General features: G+C 41.1%; 1 protein-coding gene across 1 annotated transcript in view; it reads right to left on the bottom strand.

The window, feature by feature from the left end:
* Window positions 1–23,772, bottom strand: part of SLC1A7 (solute carrier family 1 member 7) — a 48,200-nt gene that overhangs the window by 21,232 nt on the left and 3,196 nt on the right. Inside the window, exons 3-5 of the mRNA XM_033067609.1 lie at window positions 12,121–12,336; window positions 1,087–1,129; window positions 86–305 (exon numbers count right to left, since the gene is read on the bottom strand). Of these exons, the coding sequence (XP_032923500.1) occupies window positions 86–305; window positions 1,087–1,129; window positions 12,121–12,336 (479 nt within the window). The remainder of the gene's footprint in view (window positions 1–85; window positions 306–1,086; window positions 1,130–12,120; window positions 12,337–23,772) is intronic.

Raw genomic sequence — 23,772 nt, 5'->3', positions numbered from 1 at the left:
GTCAAGAAACCAAGTAACCCACCCCAATCCTTTTCTCTTAAATGGACACTTGGATTATTACAAACCAAACACGTCTGCAACCTACCCATGGTGGCAGAGAATATCACAATCCCAAGGACATTCATGCCATCGCTAGCGCCCGGCTCTGATTTGTAAATCACTTCAGGAGGGGGGGTGATATCCAAGGCAAAGTTCTGGACATTGGATCCATTCTCATCCTGGACTCCGTAGATGATGATGCGACGAGTGGTGCTTTCAGGGGATGCTTTGTTGGCTTTAATGATGGGAATGCTCCTGGTGCGATACTGAAAGAAAACAAAGTCGTTTTTATTACAATATCCCAGCAGGAATGAATAGTTTAATGAGACCTCCTAAGTGCTCTGTTTCAACAATGCTGCATGTTGAAGGGACTGGCATGAAAAGGAGAATGAACACTCCTGTCCCTATCTGATAAAATCTGTAAAATCAGGTGAATTTTTGGAAAAGCATTAAAAAACCAGACTTTCCTATAATCAGACCCAGTGCAGCAAGCACTTCACCTCCTGACAGAGCTACTTTCCTGTAAAACATAATTAGGAATGACTCCCTAGAGGTTCCAAGTGTCCTTCTCTTTGTGAGGTTCCCATGACATATTTCCCCAGGTGAAATAAATACAGCCATGCCTCTTGCTCACTCAGAACTTTTAGATGAGCTTTTCTTGCCAAATTCTAATCTGACTAATCAGATTCTTCGCCAAAACTTATTCTGTTGTTTAATTGAACATGGCATTCTGTTCTTCCTTTGTGTGGTGTTGCAGGGTGCTCTTAAATATATTCCAGCTCTCCCTCAGGTGGATGTGGAGCTGATACAGGAGTGCATATATATTCTTTAGTCACAGTAGAGAGCACTTTATCCCTATTCTGCCTTCAGATACCATGGCTGCTGAGGGCTCATGGAATGGGACTCATTAATTTCTAAATGCTGAAGGTACTAACAGTGTCTGCAGTTGTATGCCATGTCTGTATCTGGGTTGTGTTTTACAAAGGCACATGTTCCATGTGATGCTGGATCGTGTCTTTCATCAGTAAAAGGAATATAGCCACTTACCTGCTTGAATGTGGCCTCAACAAGATTGGCTGGAAACATGTTCCTAAAAATGAACAAATAGAAGAGTAATTTCTATGGCACTGAAACCAATTTCTTTTTACTGTGCGTTGGGTCTGCCATGACAAATCAGTAATTTGCTCTCCTGGAGAGCAAGGGCTGGGCAGGTGCAGAGGATGCCACTCTCCCCCACTGTGCCATACAGGTGTGCCTGGCTGAGCACAGCTCAACAGAGGGACACAGCTCCTTGGAACTGAAATTTTGGAACTTGCTTCCAAACACCTGGGGTGAGACCCAGCAGCTCTGGCTGCAGATTCTGGCTCTGCCACAGTCTGCATGTTGTAGCTGGGGTGACATAATTGCTATGATTCCCTTCCCCATCTGCTCATTGGGGAGATGAATATTCTTTTATTCCATATGTTGTCTTCCCTACTTAGATAATGAGCTATTCAAGACAGTCAGGGATGTATTCCTGAGTACTCTGGGTGCTGTAATCTACTGTGGGACTTCTAAGAAGTCCTGTGTCAATTCATAAACTGCAGTACCCCTGCTACATTTTCATCCCTAAAATTGCAAGTGATGCAGACTTTGCAGCGGTTTAGTCAAGAACAGATTCGCTTTACAAAAAGAGCACCTTATTCCTGATTAAAGGAGTTGAGATTAGAGCTGCACAGTGCTCAATATTATTTTGATAGAGTTCTGAGGCTTCAGAACCTGAATGAGGCCAGTGTCTTCATCTTTGCTCACACTGAGCTACAGAGGAAGGCAATGGCCCAACACTGAGATTGCAGGGACACCAGTAGATTTCTAATTCCAAAAGGGACTCTTTTTGTCACCTTTTCTGATTTTCTGTGTATCTCACTCTGTAACATTTCACACAATTATATCTGGAGCTAATTTATAACTTCAGTTTGAGCTGGATACTGCTTTGCAGAAAGACATTCAATCCTAATTTGAAATGGAGAGCACACCCCCTGCAGGCTTGAAAGAGGAATCATAGTATAATTGGGAAAAAACAGCTAAAAAGTCATACATTTCCATGCAGCATTTGGGAATCAAGATTTGTGTGATGATTCTAATTGTATCATTATCAGGACTGATTTATTTGTAGCCCTAAGCTTCGGAACCCTGGGGCAGAAGACAGTGACAGTCTATGACCCAATTATCTTCTTTCAAATACCTACATTTATGCAAGGAGAAATTCCTGGGTTGTCCAACAAGATGACTTTTCATTCCAAGTCCTGCTTAAACCCCAGGACAGGTTAACACTCAAATATATGTGAAAAGCTATTCTCAGTTCCAAAGAGAATTGCTGTGTGCATGGACAGCTAAATGCAGGCTGAACCAGAGATATTTTCCAGAGCTGCTTTCCTCTCTGCAGCAGCAGCAGACACTTGTTGCTAATGGAGTGACTGTGCAGCACTGGCTTAGAAAATACATTATTTTTCTATTTTAAGTAACCGTAACATGATATTATGATCACACTTTAAAGGATGAGGTAGATTCTGCATCAGTAGCATCAATCACAGAGAGCAATTGCTACAAAGAGGTAATTAATTATCGTTTTTAGGGAGAACTGTGGGAGAAAAAAGTTAATTAAGTGATAGTAGTGCTGCTTAATGATTGAAACAGAAGACTGAACATGAGAGGGACTGGTTGGCCTGCTGCTTGAGAGCAGATGAGTCTCATAAAGGCATTGGATTGTCTCTGCAGACTGTCCATGAAGCTGCTGATTCTCTGGTTCAAATGTCAAATGTGTAGCCAAAGCAAGACATAGACAAGAGGCAGCTGTGCATCCTTTCTCTGTCAGGTGCTGGCACCACCTTCTGCCTGAGCCCTGGGGCTTCACTGACACAGGGAACCAAGTGAGGAACAGCTGGATGGAGCTGGGCCTGGGAAGATGGAGAGGATGTTTATAGGAGGGGGCAGCACTGGGGAGTAAAGGTGGTTACTGCTTTATTATGCCTCATAAGGGAATTCTGCTCTCAGACTGTTAAAGGCTTCATTAATATTAAATTGTCTTTGTTTTGTGAATTGAGATGCTGGGCTGAAAGGTGCTATGGGAGTGCTCAGTGTGATGGTTGTGCTCTGACCTGCTGTGTGAATATGAAATATTCTGAAAGCTGAGATCCACACAGAGGTTCCAGCACAGCTCTGAATATGCACCTCACGTACGAGCTGTGTCATTACACAGAAACATTGCTGATGATTTCCACTTTCTCCTTCATAGTCCTAATTAGCAGAATTAAGAACAATTAAGACTGCTTGAGAAAGGAAATATCATATGGTTAGTAGCTAGATTAAATGTTAGACAAATTTGTAGAGGATTAAAGCATTTTGTTTCTTTATCATTCTTTATCCTGCAGGAATTACAACTACCCCCTTAATACTAGATGCTGGAATTCTCCCAATATTTTTTAATAAATTATGCTCTGTGATCCAGTCTTTGAGACTAGCCTTACCAAAGTTACACAATTTATCTGGTGAAGGGATGACCTGAATGTGTTTGCCAAAGCCTCGGCTTATTTTTATTTTAAGCTGGTTTACTTGGATTGAGAAAATCCAGTATTAGCCAAAATTAAGTTTTGTTAATTAAAAACATTTAAGAGAGCAATTGGTGGATGAGAACTTTGGTGGACTGAAAACAAAAAATGAGAAGAAAGAATTGAACTGCCAGCTAGAGATGGAAGGTGACTGGGAGGGTTTCTTGGTTCTGTCAGGTCTCTTCAGGAACACTGCTTGCTTGAGGGGTGTGTTTGGCTGCACATTGATATTTCCAGCCATGAGCTGCATGCTTAGCAAGGACCTTCTGGGAATGGTTCAGAATGAGACTGAAGGGAGAGTCATATGGAGGATTTGACTTTTTAGTGTGGAATTGGGATGGGGAGGGCTGGCTGGATCCTCACAAGGTCCTTGGGATAGCCCTCAAACCTGAGTCCTGGGAAATGCTACGGAGTGGGAGCTTCAGTCTGCTTCAAAATCCAGACACGTGCATTTGCCCAAAGTTACAGAATTAATGGCAGAGTTGTAGCCTGTCCATGTCTGCCCACCTCTGTTCCAAGCATCCAGCCTGCCACCAGATTGGCCCCTGCAGATCTCTATGAGCTTTCCTGCAGCTCTGGATGAGATCCAGATGTACCCACACGGATCTGGCCCCTGGATCATAAAGTGAGGCTGTGTCTCTGCTCAGGCACTGTGTTTATCACTGGTGTACACCGTATTAAAGACACTGCTAGCACTTAGGAAAGAGTGATTCATCCTGAGCTCATCATTGCTGTCAGCACCTATAAATACTCTTGTCTTTGTTCAATTAAGAAAGCCAAGCAGATAAAGCACTTCCAGCATTGCTTGCAGATTGCTTACGAGACACAGGTCGCAAAATAATAGTGCAGGAAACTTAATGTGATCTGGGATTCGTTTCTCTAGCACAAGCAACATTGTCTCTAACCTCATGGCTCAGTTCAGCATTCCTAGCAGAAGTAATTTCACATAAGAGTAGGGAATTAAACCTACTGCATAACAGTAACTGAGTCTGGTTTAAAACATAGATAAATTAGGTCTGAGACAAGGATATTGTTGTAAAACAGAAACTGAAAACATAGGATTTCTGGTTATATAAAAAATTAACAGCTATACTGCCTGCCCTGAGCAATAACATTTCCCAGAGCATCTTCTGCCTCAGGAACTCTGCCAGATAGAGCAGGAGTATTCAGCTGAGGATAAAAGGGTGAATGTGCATGAAACTTCAATATCAGCTCAATGAACCTTCTACAGAGCTGAGCTACTGAGCCCCAGCTGGCACAGCAGGCCTGGCCCGCGTTTGCTGTGACAGCAGCACATACGCACAAGTGACCTACTAATCACCATCTTTGTCTCCAGCCTGCTGGGATGCACAGCCTGCTGCATTCTATACACACATTCTGGAGCCCTTCCCTAGTTCTGCATGGGGTAAGAGGCTTCAGATGTAGATGTGTTGAATTAGGAATGTGTATGTACATGTAATACGAGACAACTATGGCAACATATGTTCTGCACTTTGGTAGTCGTGGGTTTTGAGGAAATCCCACAGACTTGTATAAAGTGCAGGCAGCACCTGCTCTGAGTAGCAGGTCTGAGGTGCAGCTTCCCATTAGACACAGGACATATTAGCATCTTGCCAAAAGTGGAAGGTCCTCTTCCCTTCCCCGTTGTCTCCCAGCAACTGACTTATGAATTAACAGAGTTGATTGGTTTTGCTCCCCTAATTTCAACTATTTTAGGAAGCTGAAATGCGTTAGAAAGCCATTCTTCAGCACTGCCCCCCAGGATGTGGGAGCCCTCTTGTCTCTTTAGAAGGTGGTTGGCTCTGAGAAGCACAGCAGTGACACAAAGAGCAGCTCTGTTAAACTGTGTCAGTGTGACACTGTGAACTGAACTGAGAACGTGATTCTGCAGCTGCTGGGACAGCTCGTGTCACATCTCCTGGATAACTTCTGTAGGAAATAACAGGCCACATTCTGGTTTCAGTAGTGCTACTGAATATCTGAAATACTCCTTCTGAGTCCTGACCACAGTGTCATTAACTCAAAACATTCAGCTTTTGCAGATCCTTTCAGTCAGAAATGAGGCCAGCGGTCTAGCGCGGGACTGCCACAGGTACGGCAGATGTTGTTTCCTTGGCTCAGAACACCCCTTCCCTCTGGCACTCTGCAGCCCCAATCTGGTTTTGCTCTCAGACTTTGATGTTATCAGCACCTAATCCCTGCCACACCAGACAGTCTGGCTGCAGTCTCCCACACTGTGGAATTAAAGCCACCAGACTGGGGTTTTTGCTACGTATGTGTCCTCATAATATTTATTGGCCTATATTTGCACTAGGCATAAAGCAGCTTTAGATGCTCTGCTCTGAAATTTGAGCAGGCGCAGCTGAGCTTGCAAGAACATCATTTTAAGGCTGGGAATTTGACAATATTCTAATATTTAAGTGTTTGAGACCTTATCCTGTCACTATATGCAGCAAAGGTACAGAGAGCAAAACTGGAGCCTGGATGGCTTGACATGAGAAATGTAAATTTCTAAGTTTTTCCAAGAATGAACAGCAATGTAGCTCCTATTTACTACAGGCTGAGGTCATTCTCAGTGACTTTACCTTTATCTCAAGAATTTCTTTACAGTTTATGTCCTCTGCATGAATTTATCATCAGTTGTGTAGACTCCTCTCTACTGTCACACATGAGCCACAAATCCTGTCCTTAGTCATACATCTGATACCTTCCTGCTGCTGTCAGGGGCTCCAGCAGGGTTTGCACTGCTGAAAGCAAGGGCAAAATTTAATCCAGAAGGACCAAAAATACAAACTATAGCAGGGGCCCTGTGAGAAGCCATCTTGCACATCAATAGTCACCTCCAGTGCCTCATCTCATTTCTCAGTATCCATCATACTACCTCCTGCTAAAAGGATGAAAGAAGGCTTTTGAAAAATTAAAGAGGCACTAAAATCCTCATTATTGGGATAAAAAGTACTTAGAGAATGCAAAAATCACTAATCAGGTCTAAGTTACTTTGTCTTGCTTTGTTTTTTTCAAAGATTAGAGCAGAACTCATATTGTGGAATCATTTTGTCAAATGCGGACTTTTTATCTGTCCTGAGGGCTGCATGGCATTTAAGTTCCAGTAGGGGATCTGAATTTTCTTACCCTGCTTCCTCTGGAAGAAAAGGACCTGACAAAGCCCCAACAGGGCTGTCTGAAAGTGGAAGCACATCACAGCTTTAGGCATCTCAAAAAGGCTGAATTAAATCAAAGGTAACATGGCAGGCCCAATGTATTCCACTGTGGTTCCAGCAGAGCAAGTTATTCCTTTAAAAAATGCATGTTTACAATGGAAGAGGTCCAGACCAGTTGTCAGGAGGATGGACAACAAACTCCTTTGCAAGGTTGGAGCTTTCCTAGTGCAGTTTTCATTCCTGGCCCCTGTGCACCTCCCCCATCTGGGACTAAAGCCTCCTGACCAGAGAGCAGAATTTGCTTCATAGCTCATCTCCTCAGGGTGGTTTTCATCATGGAATTATCTTTATTCCATAGTGCATTCATTTTGTGCCAAACAGAGACCACACATTTAGAAAGCTTCAGAGTTCTTTGTAAACACTTAAGGTTGGGGCTCCTGTGGAGATTGAACTCTTAATAATTAACCAGAAGCAAAGACCTGGTCCCAGTGCAGAACATTTCTGGCATAAGGTTGTTTTTTTGAGACAAAAAAACCCTGGCAATCTGAAAAGAGTAAAAAAGGGTACTTTGCCATAGAGGACAGATAAATATTTCTATATGTTCTATTTCTATTTCTATAATACACAGTGGCTTTTGGCAAAAAAACCCCATTAATGTACAGCATAGTTATTTTAGAAAGTTCTTTCATAATTTAAACCTGGATCATTTAATACACTCTAAAAGATCTTACTATCTACATGCAGTTCAGTCTTCAGTTGCAAACTTCTAAAGGTCTGATTCCTGATTCTGCACAGCCTGGACTTTTTCTACACTACCATAGATCCTGGATTTTTCCTGCCCTATTTTCAAGAAACACAATTTCAATAATATACCATATAGCCCTTAGTTTGAAAAAAGGGAAAGGAAGTGATTTTAAAGAGTGCTCAGGATTCCCATGAAAACATAAATCCTCTGCAGTGTTTATATCCTCTTCTAACTCTTACTGGTATAAAAATAAAGCCTCTCTTGGTTAAGCCAAATTGATTTTCTGGGTACCTGCTATTAAATTGGATGCAATCCTGAATATTCAGTGGTAAAATGCTCTGATTTCTCCTTCCAGTAAAGTTTAGTAATGTACAAATTTATTTATCATGGGTCAAGGTGTGATTTGATCCTGTCTGCCTTCACTGAATTGATTTATTTGGGACTTTTGAGCTGGATAAGTTTATGATGCCAAGCTGTCTTGTTAGACTCGAGAAAAACCAACAATGTACAGGAGCCCTGCACCAGCTGATGCCCAGATCTGCAGTCAGCCTGATGTAAAACAGGAGGGGGAACCCAGTTTGGCTGGAACTTTGCTTGTTTGTTTTATTTCATAAGCCAGATTTTATTTCCCTTGGTGACAAATGGAGGTGGCATAATTTCAGAATCTCCCCTTCTAAATGTAACAGATACAGTGGAAATATTAACTGCAAATTCAACAGTGTTGTCCTGGCTCACAGAACAAGTTTTGTAAACGTTTGTCCTCAAATTATAGACATTTTCTATTTTCCTAGTCAGGTGATTATTCTACAAAAGTAAACCTAATATTTTAAATTGAACACTATTCTTCTAAATATGTCCCTGTCTGTCCTTTTGAATAAAACACTCAAAATCTGAATTACTTTTTAAAAAACCTGTATCTTGCCTTTCTTAATTTCTTAACTCATAAAAGGCTACTAAAATATCACTCCTATTTTTGGGGACAAACTCTAAAGTTAATTTCAATAATTCCCACATGAAGAAGAAGGCAGAGATTTTTGTTGATTTATTGCTTTTGAGATGCCCCAAAGCCACATTCCTACAAGAACCCTTCCAGATTTTGTATAAGCTGGGAATATTTCTTCTGGCCCCACAGAATTTTCTGTACAATCCTCAGTGAAGTAATTTCATTTCCCTGTGTTTTGGTTCCCTAGCTGTAAGAAAGGAAAATGATCCTTGCCTGCCTCACAGAAGTATTGTACATCATGAGAATGAATCCATAAAAACTCATAAAGCACCAGGTGCTTAAAGACAACATGATCCTTAGCCTGAGGATTATATAGAACTTTAAAAGGAAAAAAATATACTTTCATAGGCCTTGCAGTGCTTGCAGCAGAAACCTTGAATAAAATGAGGGCAGATTTGTACATCTGTCTCAATGCAGCAATTCAGTGGCAGCTAAAGAGAGAAGCATTTTCAGAACAGCAATTCCTGCACAGCTTCAGAGTCACAGCTGCCTCCTGAGCTTGTCCTTAGTGCAGCTCCAATAGAGAGGGGGAGGCTCCTGCACAGGAACCACCTGCTTAAATGGGCATCTTCCACAGGCAGCAGAACATTCCTGTTCTCTTTAGAAAGGAAATCTTTCAAGCACAGCTGTTTAGAGTGGCAACAAAAAAAAAAAAAAAAGAAAAAAAATTCAACTGTGGGTGCAATTTTGAGGCATGAAATTCAGAATGTTGATGGGATCAGAATGATTCACCACAGTGCCATTGTTATCTCCTCACCAAATCATTGTTGTTCAGGGTTTTTTGACTGGTTGGTTGGGGGTTTTTTTTACATAATGGACAAATGTATAGGGGAAATGCCATCTAAAAAATAATGCAAAATAATAATAATGGGGTTATTGATTAGTGTTGCAAGTTTTTAGGATAACCACAAGGGTCTGCACCAGTTTTTTTATTTAATTTTTTGCTGATTCAGTATATTCTTTAATTTCTAATTAAAACCACCTCTAAAAGCAAAAATCTCACACAAAAATTCAAGACATTCCATTTCTAGCAACATCCTTGCTGACAAAAATTCTAGACATGACAATAACATCACAAGAAATAATATTTTTTTTTCATCATTTCAAAGGGGCTTCAAATCTGAAATCAATGAGGGTGAATCCCCATGCCAAGATTCATGCTTTTAAAATAAACCTCACAATAATGTCACATATATCATCTCTTCACTTGTACATTTAGCATTCTTCATTTGCACAATACCAGATGTTTCCTGTGTAAACTTCTGGGCACATATGCAATTGATAAACGGAGAGGAAATTAATGAATTGAGAAGATAAGCCAATCTGGGCTGAAAAAAGATGGTTTCCAGCTGTGAATGGAAGTGATTTATCACTGAGCTAAAGGATCAGCTTTTCTAGCTCTGACCAGCAGATACATCATTACATTTAATCCAGACTTCCACACAGATATTTAAGAGTCTTGCAACTGACTGCAGCAGAGCCAGAATTTCACCCATAGTGTTTGCCTAGGCTGAAAGCCCATTCCCCACAGTTCCGTTGTTTTTATTTATTTATTTAGTAAGTGTGGTTATTTCTGGAGCAGAGGAATAGAAACCATTTGTGCTCTCAGGATAGAAAGATTGCAGCTGTGGCTGCTGCTTAGCACAGCAAAAGGAGACTGAGCTTTATTCTCTTTTTTTAACCTTTGGTAGTGAGAGGGGCTTGTTGACCTTGTCAGTGTTAACACCTGCCCAAACCAGTGAAGAATTTCAGGTTTTGCAGACTAGGAGCACGTGGCTGCTTGGTAACTTGAATACCTGAAATGTGCACACAAGCTGTTATGATTTGCTTGGGTAAATGTTTGCAGAAAGTGAAATTATAGGAGGATACTTGCAAATGTTTAGATCAGGACATGTTTACATGTTTTCTGACCTGCAGTGAGGCTCAGTGGAATTAAGTGTTCCCAAACCTCACCACAACACCCCTGGTGTACAGAAGTGAGGAGATGAAGTTGTAACTCAGGTCTTGGTGTTTGTTTGCAAACACAATATTATAGAAAATTTTGATTTTGAAAACCCAGATCACTTTCCATCTAACTCATCTCCATGACAAGCTTACTCTGAACCTCTAAGGCAACTGGGCTGGTGTGAGAAAGGGATTGAGAACCTGTGGTGAGGAATGCCCTTCCCAGACAGAGCTGTAAGATCCATTTGGATTTACCTCTGCACTGTGTCCCACTGTGCCTTTCCCTGTCTCAGGCTGAGGCCTTAGAAACAGCTCAGCACTCTAGGAATGGTTCCCAAACATTGCCACTCTGAAGATAATAATTAAGATTGCATTTTTCTTAAATTCTCCTTTCTTTCTTATGCTACTCTGTCATACTAAGGGATGCAAAGCTCCTGTAACTTGCTCTTGGTGCAGGATTTACAGTCCTTTGTGCAGCAGAAACAGAATAATGTGACTTGAGGCAATGTCACAAACAGACCTGGGAATTCCACTGCACATCCATCCATCATGCAAAGTCATGGAGAGTACAGGTGGGTATCTTCCCAATGCAGATGAAGATGCTGGTTTTATGAAAAGCTGCAAAAGAGATTGTTCTCTGCTGCTGCTCCATGACTGAATTTGGCCCATTCACACAAAGACACTGATAAAATACAGGTGGCCTGGCTAAATGGAGGAGAAAAACCGGGTCTTTTGTAAGCTTTTCCTCCAGTTCCTTCTGATCTGCAGTCCAAGTAAGTGTAGTTAAAGTACTTTGTGTGCTGACATGCTGTCAGGGTCAGGAATTTGGGCTTTTGAAAGACAAACTCTGCACCATTTTAAATTTTAGTAAGTTGAACTCCAAAGAGAATTCTCTGTGGTGGATACACACTTGTCCTGAAAACCCATGACTGATGTAGTCTATGATCAGCAACCTGAGGAACCACCAAACAAAGGCAAAACTTGGGCTTTCTGCATGAGCAAAATAAATCTGAGGCACAGAATATGTTCAGTCAACAGACAAATCCCACTAGCACCTGAAATTTTGGGATTTCAGACAACGCATCAAATCCCAGCAGTGCCCTAATGCTGCTCTGAAAGTGCAACTGTGTCTTTTGCCAAACAAAATAAAACAAATAAGAAAAAGCCCAAAAGCAGAATAAAAACTACTCAACAGTGGTCTTTCTAATTGTGTCCTTTATCTGCAAATTGGTATGAGCAGCTGTAACAGCACTTTTAAGAATTACTTCCTGAAAAAAGTTTCCTTTATTTAACGTTTTGCCTATTGCAACTGTCTACTCTTATTTAAATGAACATTACATTTTCCTACTCCCTTGACCCTAATCATGGATTTGGTGCTGAGCTCCACAGGCTAAAGGGGTCCTGTGGGTTATTAAAGACCTGCTCCATTGTTGTTGGTTGGTGGCCATTCATTTACATTTTACAAGAAATAGCCAGTGTAAACAGCTGATAACTTGAAGATTATCTTCTGAAATTTACTTTTTTCTCAGTCTCAACAAAATATTTTTCCTGAGATTCAGAACTTATGCTCAGGCCACAGTTCCTGCTGCAGTTCTGTACAAAATGCTGCCTTCAGAAAGCAGAAAGAATGGATGTGGTTACCGGATTAAGTCCAGCAGTGCGTCCGCAGAGCTCATGATGGGCTTTCCACCCTCCTCAGTGCTCTCCTTCTGTGCTGCTCCACCAGGGTGGATAATGGAGACCATGATTATTCCCACAACCACAGCCACAAACGTTGTCCACAGGTAGTAAGTGATGGTTATGATTCCCAAGCGACTGGAGGTCTTGGCATCCAGGGCTGCGAGCCCAGACATCAAACTGTGGGGGGAAAACACAGCACTAATTGTTACTCTTGCCTAAGTTCTGAATTATTCCTGCCTGCCTGCTTCTCTGACAGCTGATTCTACATTTCAGTGTTTTAATAAGCTTGCCAGTAGCACTAAAGCTGTAGTCTCTGTGTCTGAAGGGTGGTTTCCAATTGCCAGGTCAGATCCTGGTTACTGGAATGAACTTGCAAGCTCAGGCTGCACATGTGGGGACTGAATCCTGAAATTCCAGGGACAGTTTTACACATGTTACACATGTGATGGCTCATTCACAAGAGCTGTGACAATACTTATTAAAACTCTGTGTGTTATACTCTACACATAGTTTTATAGAATAATAGAATAATTCAGGTTTGAACAGACCTCTGAAGAAAATCTGATCAACCCACTCACCCCTTCCTGTGTGAACTGGGGACACAATTTTGAAATTAAAAACACTAAGGGGCAATTTTGTCATATAGTCCATTCTTTACCTAAAAGAATAACTTTTTTCCTTTCTAAATCAATTCAAAGCACAATGTATTTTTGTTTTAGCAGGGGCACATTGGAAGCAGTAATTCAGTGTGCCTCCAGTCTAAGTGGGGACAGTGGATGGGATTCAGAGGAAACACCTCCATGGGAAGTGTGGCTGACCAGCTGGGGGCAAAGAACATGCTGTGATCACTTCAGCCTTTTCACAGAATCAGAGAATAATAGCCATGCAATCACAGAATATGCTGGGTTGGAAGGGACCCATCAGGACCTTTCCTTTTCAGCTCCCTGCCCAGCACTGCCAGAGCATCACCAGTGTCCATCCCCTTGCTTGTGCCAAGCCATACAAATCTCTACCATGAGATTTAGCTCCCCCTGACCCTCTTGTACAGACAAATTAGACAGGGCACCCTTTGGCCCCTGAGGTTTCTTTAGGCTGCTTTGACATAGACCCCGATGCATTTTCCAAGTGACTTGAGTCTGGGATTTGATTTTCCACAGACAGCAGTGTTGTTTGGGGCTTTAAATTGAGATTTAACTTTAGATAATTTTCTGTGAACTCTCCAAAACATCCATCTCAGGAAAAGTACAGGTGAAATAAAATACCACATTTACCCTGTGTCCATCTTTCTTATCAAAACAGACCTATTTATCAGGCCTGTTCTCATAAATATTTACTAAGCTGCACCTCCTTGAATGAGATCTCCTTGAGCTCACACTGCTGAGAGAGGTTGTCTAGAGCCAATGCTAAAGTGCAGCTTAACCTTTATAGTAGATTTAATGAAATCAAATGGGTGGATTTAGTGTTCAGGTTCCAGCTATCCACTAGATTAATTAAGAAAATGTATTGCTTTTCTGCACTGCCAATCTCTCATCTAGCATGGGTTTTGTTAACACTATAGGAGCAAGGGTGCACTGGAGTCTGGATAATTTAGAAAATGAGCATCTCAGTAACTCTCACTCTTGTAACTATTGCTCTTTGCTTTTATTTATCATTGAATTTGATAAAAATTCCACCTTTCTATGTGTCTACAAAGCAGTGTGCACAAACACAGCACTGCATATTGAAAATACAGTGATAGGAATGCTACTTTGTTCCTTGACATTTCCTTGGGATGAGTCCATACAGAAGAATAAATATTCTAAAACATTTTTTTTTAAATAAAACAGTTCCATTAAATATATTTATCTCAAATTAATGTGACAGTTTTCTGTTAAAAAAAAACCTGTGTTGTTATTAGATTTTTAGGACTGAACTCTTAGGCCATCGAGCCAGTTTGACAGCTCATTGCTGTACAGAGTAGATACCTGTATTGTACTAGAGTACAGCACTGTTCCACCCCAACACTCCCAGGGAAAAAAAAAAAAATAAACCACCAAAAGCAAAACAAAACCAAAAACAAGAACAAAAAGAAGAACAAAAAAAGAAAAAGAAAAAAGAAAAAAAAATTAAAATTAAAATCAGATTTTTAACCAGTTGGATGTTTTTCATGGTAAGAGTTTTCAGGCTTCTTTATAGATTCATTATGCAGGGCAGTGACAGCAGTGGTGTGAAGGGCTGACTGAGCAGCAGAGCTGTAAGTTGTAGGCAGAGCAGTTCCTGGGGGAGGACACTGCCAAGGAGACAGACAGACAGACAGTTCACTCCCCTGCCCTCCCTGGTGCTGCCCTGGAGCCACTGTCACTGTGGAGGAGCTGCACTGTTCTTGTCCTTGATGCCTCTGGGCCATGTTGGTTCTACAGAACAGCAGAGGGATGAACCATGTCTTGACTGCTCACCTGAGAAGTATTTCCAGAAGTACTTAGGGACAAAAATCCTAATTAAATATGTCCAGTGGTTCAGGTGAGTTTAGGATTGTTACCTCAGCCTCAAGATGGGTCTTAGGATTTGGGAGGATGTTGTTCAGCTGGAATCTAATCTTACCTTGGCTTATAGGTGGCAAATCCTGAGGGGGCTAATAATGAGATTGCTCTGTCTTGGGGATATTCATTAACAAGATCATCATCTGTAATGAGATTATCCTGTCACCAGATAAAGTCATGCTCAGTTCATGCTGTGATGAGAAAGTCGTCAAAAGTAATTAACTGTGGAGGTGCAGTGGGGTAACTGGTGTGACAGAAGCCTGAACAGAGGTCTGGGCTCAGACAAAGCCCTGTGTTCTCCATGGCCTGCAGTGCTCAGGAACAGAGCACTGGAACCAGTTCTCCAAAGGCTGGGGACTAACAGTGCTCATGTTACTTTAGACAACAGCTCAGAATCATCTCAGAAACGCCTGTAACTAGGGTGAGACAGTAATCACTCATTCACTATTTTTTGTTTGACTTCCTGTGTTTGATATCAGACAGAACAGGACAAAAGACAAAGGTTAAGGACAGGACAAAGATTGAGACACAGTGGTTATCACAGTTATTGTACAAAGCAAGTAATACACAGACACATCACAGGAGTTTATTACTGTTCATCTCTAGAGTTCTACTCACACAATGCAGGATGACAAGAAAAGTGCTCTTCTTACTTCCTAGGGAGCAGGAGGGGCAGGAGGAATAAGCTTCCAGCTAGTTTAGACTAAGACCACTGTATCATGCTCAGGTCCTCCCTCTGAATATAATTTTCATCAGGCACTCTTGGCTACATAAAAACCTCCTGAAGAGTTTCCCAAGATTCTTCTAAACCAGGACTAAGCTATTCTCATGGTTTCCATTCTAGACTCTCTGAAACACACTGAATGGAAAACAGTGTACCTTTAATTCTTGTCAAACCTCAGAATCTGGTTGGCCTTGAAAGAACAGAGCAGATATTTGATTTGTAGATTGAAATAATTTAAGATGCTGTGTAGTTAAGTAGTTTCCACACATATGATTCATGTGTAGCTTCCATAGCGTGCTTTAATGATTGCCAAATGGACAAAACAGGATTAAGACAAGAAAAAACAGTCTGCAGCTTTTCTAAATAATTACTGTACATCTCACTCCTTTAATCAGTCTGGGGAAAAAAAAAATCTACAAATTTGTGATTTAATGTTCAAAGACCATTTCTTAGCTTGTATAGAAAAAACTTGTCAAGCCTAAAGGGAAAGAGGGGAAGAAGGGAAAGAATCTTCAATTCTAGGAATTATATGTGACTAATAAAAAAGGTACAGTTTCTACATTGTTTAAAGTATTTGTAATTGTACAAACCAAAGAATCAAGTACAAAGTTTCACATCTGCTTTGAGGGAAATCCATGTAAAACCCCCAAAACTAAAATAGAATTTTTGACATAAAGAAGAATGGAATTCTTTCCAATATCTTGGAAATCTACTTAGTCCCATGCAAACAAGTAGCTAAACCCTTTTGAGCACCTCTAGGCTTGTTCTGGCTGTCACAGATAAGCATCAGGTATTTCATTTACAAATAAAAATAGAACTTTCCATCTTCTCTGCAATTCTCTGGGTTTTTCTCTTGCTGTCTGATGAAAGCACATTTTTTGTCCTGTCTCGAGATCAAACCTTATATCCCCAGAAAGGGAAAATACAAGAAGCTGCTGCTAAGACCCCATTCTGCATGTTTATTTTGTCTTCCTCTCCACCAGAAGCCATCTGGATGTTGCTTTGAAATAGATGGATTATGGATAAAGTTATCAGAAGGGATTAGTGTGATTAGAAAGACATTAATCCTGTCAAGAAGTAATGGTCAAGTATTAACCACCAACAGTTGTTCCTAGAATGATGTTTGTTTTCATTCATCCCATTCCCTCCCTCCCATTCTCATTTTGTAATTGCATGCTGTGGAAAAGACCTCCCTGAGCAAGTTCTCCCAGCAAGGCTGGGAAGTGCCTCCAACAGCTACATTAGAGATGATTATATTGCATTGAGCATCATGAAAGGGAAGTGCTGGCCTCACTAATGCTGCCTGATCATGCAGGCAGGCTGGCGCTCACCTTTTTGTCAAGGTCAGTGCCTTCAAGTCTCAACATGATAATGATGTGCATTTCCACAGCACAAGCCATTTAATCATCTCAAAATGCTTCACCTCCTCTAATGCAGGAAGGAAATATCTCCATTTTATGGGCACAGAAAGAGAGAAATTAAATAAGGACAGACACTTCCAGCAAAAAAAAAATCTTCCTGAGGGGATCTGTGTATTGCAGTGAACCATCACACTTTTCTCATCTGTGCCCAGCTATCTGTGCTTTCAGAAGAGGCTGCCTCACTTCTGTGGAGACAACATTTTCAGAGTAATGTTTGCAACAGAGAAAATAAAACTCCTACAGTAATGAAAGAAAGAGACCAGAAACTTTCTCTGGCTCTTTTTATAGTTTAATGCTTGATTTTCTCTTAGTCTCCAGTGTAGTTAAAATTATTTCAGCAGTGAGAAAGAAGGATCAGAATGATTTTTTAGTTTCAGGATGTCCTTTTGCTTTCTTCTAATCTGCAAACCACTTGCAGAGCAAGACCCTGCATGGCTGCAGTAGAGAAAGGGCAGTGGCAGTGGTGGGAAGATCACAGCCCAGCCCTGGCTGCTTCCCCTGCCCCAGGGTCTGCCCCTCCTGACAGAGATGAGTTACAGTGTGTGTGCTGCAGCCTCCTGCTGAGCTGAACACAGCTAAGGGACTGTCTCAGTGGAATGGTCCCCAGTGTCTTGTATTATTCCAAATTTCCTGATATTACAGCCTGGTTTTCAAAGGAGTTGGCAAGTGTAGTTGGCAAATCCTCCTGAAGGCCCAAGGGGTTACTAAGGTTCATCTCCTGTTCAAAACTTTTTAAAAGTTTAGGTATCTTGATATAATTGAAATAGTGTCTAAGCTCAAAAACCACTCAACTGCAGAAAGTGATAGCTGTACTACAGACAGGACTGCTGCAGCAGTTTCTGTATGGTTGGACTCTCAGCTGTAAACAGCACTTGAAATGTGAATTCACTTTTCAGAGCCCCAGTATGTAGCTACTTTACTAAACACAGTGGAAGCCCAAGGTGTCAGGCATGATGGAAAATCTGGGTCTTGATCTTCAAGCAACAAAAGCAACAAAAACATGTCAAAAGATCAATACACTGCTTGCAGTGATTGTGTTTAATTTCACAGCTAGGCTGCTAGGAGAGTAACCAATCTACATTTCTAAAGTGTCATAACATGCATCATTTTGAGATTTCATTTCTTAAATTGCTTTATAAAATAGCAATATTTTTATTTTTTAACCAAAATGTTGATATCTCCTTGATCATCTAAGACTTCTAACTCTTAAAGATAAATTGACATACACAGCAAAAATCCTGTCAGGAATTCACATGATGTATTTTATTTTCTCTTTCTTGTGCAATAAGAAATCTGCTTTTATGGACTGATATAAACAAGGCAGGACTTTGTAGAGCACACAGTGAAGGCTGATGTCCAGTGGCTGTTCTGTCACCTGCATGTGTGAGGTTACTGTGATACATCTGTGAGTTCTGGAAGGGATGAACAGCAACCTTTGGTCACTGTCTGACAAAGGAGATTGCAGTGTAGCTCATGCAGAATTCAGGTTGGCTTGTTGACTTCAGCTGTTCTGATTTTAAAAAAAGGTGTTTCCTAAATTCAAAGGTCAGGATGCAAACAAACCCAAATTATCTATTAATTATGGATGTGCAGCTTCACACGGTGGGAGGAGCCAAGGATCTTATTAATACTTGTTTTTTTTTTCTTCTGTCAGTTCTTTCAAGCATTTTTAGATTAAGCAAAAAGCAAAAGGATTTGAATCACAAATTTGGATTATAAACAAATGTCAGATTTATTAAACTGTTTTTTGTCTAAGAAAACAGAGGGAATCCAGCCAGCCCCTCAAGCTCCACATGTCAGTCCCATTCCTTTGTGGGACACTAAGTATTTTAGAGCTCTCAGAGGACGGCAGAAAAATTCTGTCGGGTTGCAAACAGCTCATACCCCATTTGTAATCACTTCAGTGCTTTCCACACCCATTCACTCTGTGACCACAGATTCCTCTTGCACGTCACTAGATCCCTACTGACACTCCCTAAATAATTTCTACTGAGTTGGTCCAATTTTGACATTATGGTGTAAAATTGCAACATGTCATTTTTCATTGAAACAGTCTGGACCTCTGGGTTGCACAAACAAAAGAAAACACTAGAAAACAGTATTGGATCTGACCATTAGACTTAATATTCCTAAACACAGCTAATAGCATTGAAAATGTTCCAGAGGATAACATGGAGAAACTTCTGAAAATGTCTCAGGCATGGAGGAGGAATAAAAAATTTCCTCTACAAGCTGAAGCCATCTCAGATGACTTTTGGGGTAATCTGACTCCAGTTCTGCAATATAATAGCAATATGGAGAATTGAAAATGTCAAGTGAGATTGCTTTCTGACTGGTTCTTCTTACCCTTGGGTAATCCCTCTCTTCCAGTTTCATCCAAGTAGTTTTGCTTTTCACTGTAAAAGTAAATATATTTATTCCCTCTAGTCATCTCCTTAAAACTCACTTCTCTACATTGACTTTCTCCACAGTAAAGACTTGAGGTGATCTATCCTAGGAAAGGGCTGACAGCTTGTTCTCTCTGGAATGAAATGTACTTTTATTATTATTTACATTCCAGTGATACACGTGACAGGTAGTGCAGAAATGGGAATTTCTACACACTTTATGTCACCTTTCAGGTCCCCCACAGATTTCCCCATTCTAACCCTGCAGGTTTCCCCTCCCCTGTTGGGGAATGGATGTTCCTCAGTGCCAATGTTTTTCTATCTCAGGTGAAATAGAGGGAAAAGTCCAGAGCCCAATAATGTGAAGAAAAAAAGCCCTGTGTTCCCAAAGCAGTTTCATTCTATGGAAAATACTTTTGCCTTGGTACTTTATGAAACATTTTTCTGAGCAGGTTCTTCAGAGACCCAGAGGCAGCATTTTGCAGCTGCTCCTCAGCACCTCACTAGATAATACAGTACCCAAATTTGAACACACTCAATTATAGACCTATAGAATTGTTCAGGTTGAAAAATATCTTTAAGCCCAACTGTTCCTTCCCCCAGCACTGCCAAGTCCACTAAACCATGTCCCCAAGTGTCACATCTACTTGTCTTTTAAATTCACCCCAGTCTGGCAGTGGCTGTAGGATAAGGACAAGGGTAAGAACAGAGTGGTTGGTATTTAAGGGAATAGTTTAATACACAGCAGAAAATACCAAGCCCAAACTGACCAGAACCTTCTGTTATCCACCCTTTCCCATTTACTCTTCAGGTAAATTGTATTTCAAGACAACATGGAAAATACCTCTTAGTACCAGGGGTGTATTAGAAGAAACAGTACTGCACAAATTCACATTCATGTAAAACCAGTATTATTGAGTATCTTGATTTTGGCTATCCTCTTTATTTAAATATAACCATAAATAGAAAAAGAAATTCCATAGCCTTTTAGAGATCTGTTTTCATTCTGAATGGATATTTTACTGATATTATCAGAAAGTGGTTTATAATCATGGTAAAAGGTTTAGATTGTCAATTGCAATACAGGTCTTGGAGAGTTTGGGTCAAACTTTTTGTCCCTAACAAATGGTGATCTTAAGTAGCAAATCAGACAAACAATCTCCAGTTGTGTTTATTGCCAGTTGCATCTGCAGCTGAGAGCAAACAAACAATGCCCCACACAACCTGCCCAGGCCCATGGTCAGTTTGGTTTGGCCCTGTACAGCCAAACAGAATTCCATTAAAACACAATGAGCAGTATTTGTTGTTGGTGAGATGCTCAAATGCCAGCATGTTCCCCAATCAGAGAGCTGGGGGAAAAAATATGGGGGAAAGGGTACTAAAAAGAGAAGTTTCTAATTAAATACTAGGCTTTAAGAGCATGAGTAAGAATCACCAAGTCAGGAATGTGAGCAGAAGGATGAAGGATTACCAGAACTGATGGCATTATGGACAGGAATCCCTTTAAAGAAAGACAGTACTATATTTAGAATATTGCGTTTAATTCATCAGCAAAACCACAGTAGTAACTAATATTTATTACTACCCCCAAATGGGCCTTCAAATAAATAAAATATTTATTCGCATACTCTTGTTTGTACTTGTGTGACATACTCAGAGGAACAAGCTCTATAATTTAAAAAAATACAGGTCAAATAAGTTATTTTATTTTGACTATAAAGGGAATAATATTTCCTTAGCAGGATCTGCTCATAGAAAAGGATCAAATCTTTGCTACTCAATATTTTTTAAACATCTAGAAAATGGTTGGTGGTAAATAAATACAAAATGTAATAATCTTCCTAAGCTTAAAAAACTAAACTGTTTTTTTTCCAAAGGGAATATTTGCTGGAGAAGCCAGTCTGTTTCAACAGCTGAACAGTTCAAGTCTGCCCTAACAATTCATCCCCACAAGCATTCTCATTGCTTTCTGCTAATCACAGCCTTGGGAAACTTGTCCCTGAATCTCTTTCCAGATAAAAGCCTAATCATCTAAACCAGGAGGGTGCTGGAATACAAGATGCAAGTTTCTATTACATATATAGATAGACATACAGAACAAAGAGAACTCAGGATGCTCAGCTGGTGCAAACCTGTGTAACTCTGTTTTAGCTGCTTTTCTGAACAACCAAGGCTTGTGCAGTCAAACACTGTGTGAGAGCCCTTATTAAAAACATGTTCATTCACAGAGAGTCATGTTCCTGACAGGTCTGTGGAACTTTACATCCACAGGAGAGAAATAATTTGCAGACTTCTAGAATTAACTTGAAAAAGAACCAGGGTCTGCAAGCCCTGCCTCTTCTCCAGCCTTGCTCATGGGTCTCTGCCTACTGGAAGGAATCCATGCCAAAAAGCAGCACTAGAAATGCCTCAACAGTGGTAAATTACAGTACAATATTATTCTTGAAAACTTTGGAGTTGTGACAGATCAAATTTCAGTACTGGCCTCCACAAAAAGCTCAAGTCAAAGCAGTCATGCTTACTGAAAATCAAGTTTCTGGCCCACTGGGAGCTGATCAGTACAAAGCTGGTGACATGAGCTGAAGATGATGGGGTAGGGAACAGGCACAAGGACAAAAATGCTCTGCAGGAAGGTGACAGTGTGTGACTTGTGGGCCAGTGCCTGCCAGCACGGCTGGCCATGCTGGAGCTGGCACAGACAGGAGCAGGTCAGAGGGTTTGTATTGTTTTTAGCAAATGTGAGAAGATACTAAGGAGAATGTTGATTCTTTCTTCCTTTCCCAGTTTTTTGTATCATGCAGAGCACAAAGACATTGACATCAGATTGGATGATTTCAAGCATTTAAGAAGTTGAGTGATGAGTTGATCTCTGCCAATCTCTGTCCTGGGAGCAGGTGAAGGAATCCCATAAGAGTGTGTGTCTGTGGAAGTTTGTAAATAACCACAGTGAAAGAGAGTTTATTTTCTGGATAGGGAGTGACACTGGCAATCCCGGGATGCGGGAACCGAGGCAGTGGCACCGGCAATCTCGGGATTCCAGGGGTTTCCAGGCACTGGTACCGGCAATCCCGGTATTCCGGGGGTTCCCGGGCAGTCACGGTGTTCGGGGGGTTCCCAGGCAGTCCCGGTATCCCGGGGGTTCCCGGGCAGTCCCGGTGTCCCGGGGGTTCCCGGGCAGTCCCGGGCGCGGTCTCTCTGTGTCCCAGCAGCGCCGCCTGCTGGCCGCGGGCTGCATTGCGGGATCTCAGCCCGAGCCCCCGGGAATGCCGGAGGGGATAAAAGGGAATTTAACAAACCTGAGCACGGGATCTGCCTCACAGATCTGAGTTCTGTTTGAGACACAAAACTCCCAGGGCAGGATGCACGGGCACTGTGCGCGTGCCTGCTGGAAAACCTGAGATGTGTTGAAGGCTGAAACATTTTGCGTATAAGGAGGAAAATACACTATTTGCATTGTCCCTGTCAAATGAGGACCGAAGCCTCTGTCCCAGAGAGAATCAGAGAATTTCAGAGTTTCTGCAGGTGATCTTTCAGGCTTGTTGAGGACATCTCCTTGTCCAGCTGCAGTAAGAGCTTGGACAGTGCCTAAATGTGTAACTACAAATTCAGATTTGGCTCCTATTCTCTCCATGCTCCTTAAATATTTCCATTTCCAGGTCTAACAGCAGTATCCTGCATTTGCACATAAATTAAGCAGTGTACATCTAGTAACTACAGGTTCTAAAATTTGGTCATGTAAGGTTCCAGTACTGAGTATCCATTGGGCAGACTGTCAACTATTTATCATTTTCTTTATCTTGCCAACAGAAGTGTTGTGTGTACATGTTCTTGCAGCTGAGAAAAGCAAACTCTGCACACAGGGGATACTGATAGGTATGAGCAGGGTTAAACCTCGGGCAGAGGATGGGTGTAATAAAGAGATAGTTATTTCAGATTTGTTCTATGATGCTATGAAGCTTGTTTATGTAACCAGATAACTGAAATAATATCAACCCCCACCCTTAATGAAGGTCCATGCCTCAACAAAAACAAAAGCTCCTGCAGGGCTCAGACTGACAGGCTAGTGTATGGTTTTTGTTTTGCCAAGATTTTTCTGTCTGTGAGTAAAGAAAGAAGTGAGACCACAGATGACAGGAGACATCAGAAATAGGTGCAGGAGCTCTGGGATAGAGCAGTTCCAGGAGCAGGAACAAAGTTCAGGAAATCAAGAAACTGTACATGAAGAAATGGTCTGCTGTTGTTTGACAGATTTCCTCTGCATCCAAGGAACTTTTAAAATAAACACCATTCAGAGATACCTGACTTTATCATAATTTCCTCATTTCTAATGAATACAATCTGCAAAGTTCTGCTCTAACTCTCTAACACTCAGGTGAAGAGAGGGAGTACAAATTTTCAGCCATTTCTGTTTAAGGCTGGATTTCTGCTAGCAGTCTGTAAGTACAAGATTTTCTATTCTATTGTCAATCTTCTGACCCATGCAGTTGCCACTTTTTACTTCTGCTACAACTCTTCAAAATAAGTTCTAGACTTGGAAACATGGTAGTTTGCACTAAATCCCT

Source organism: Catharus ustulatus, chromosome 9, assembly GCF_009819885.2.
Source record: "Catharus ustulatus isolate bCatUst1 chromosome 9, bCatUst1.pri.v2, whole genome shotgun sequence".
Lineage (NCBI taxonomy): Eukaryota > Metazoa > Chordata > Aves > Passeriformes > Turdidae > Catharus > Catharus ustulatus.
Note: the sequence above shows the minus strand (reverse complement) of the source record. Positions and strands in the feature narration are given on the sequence as shown.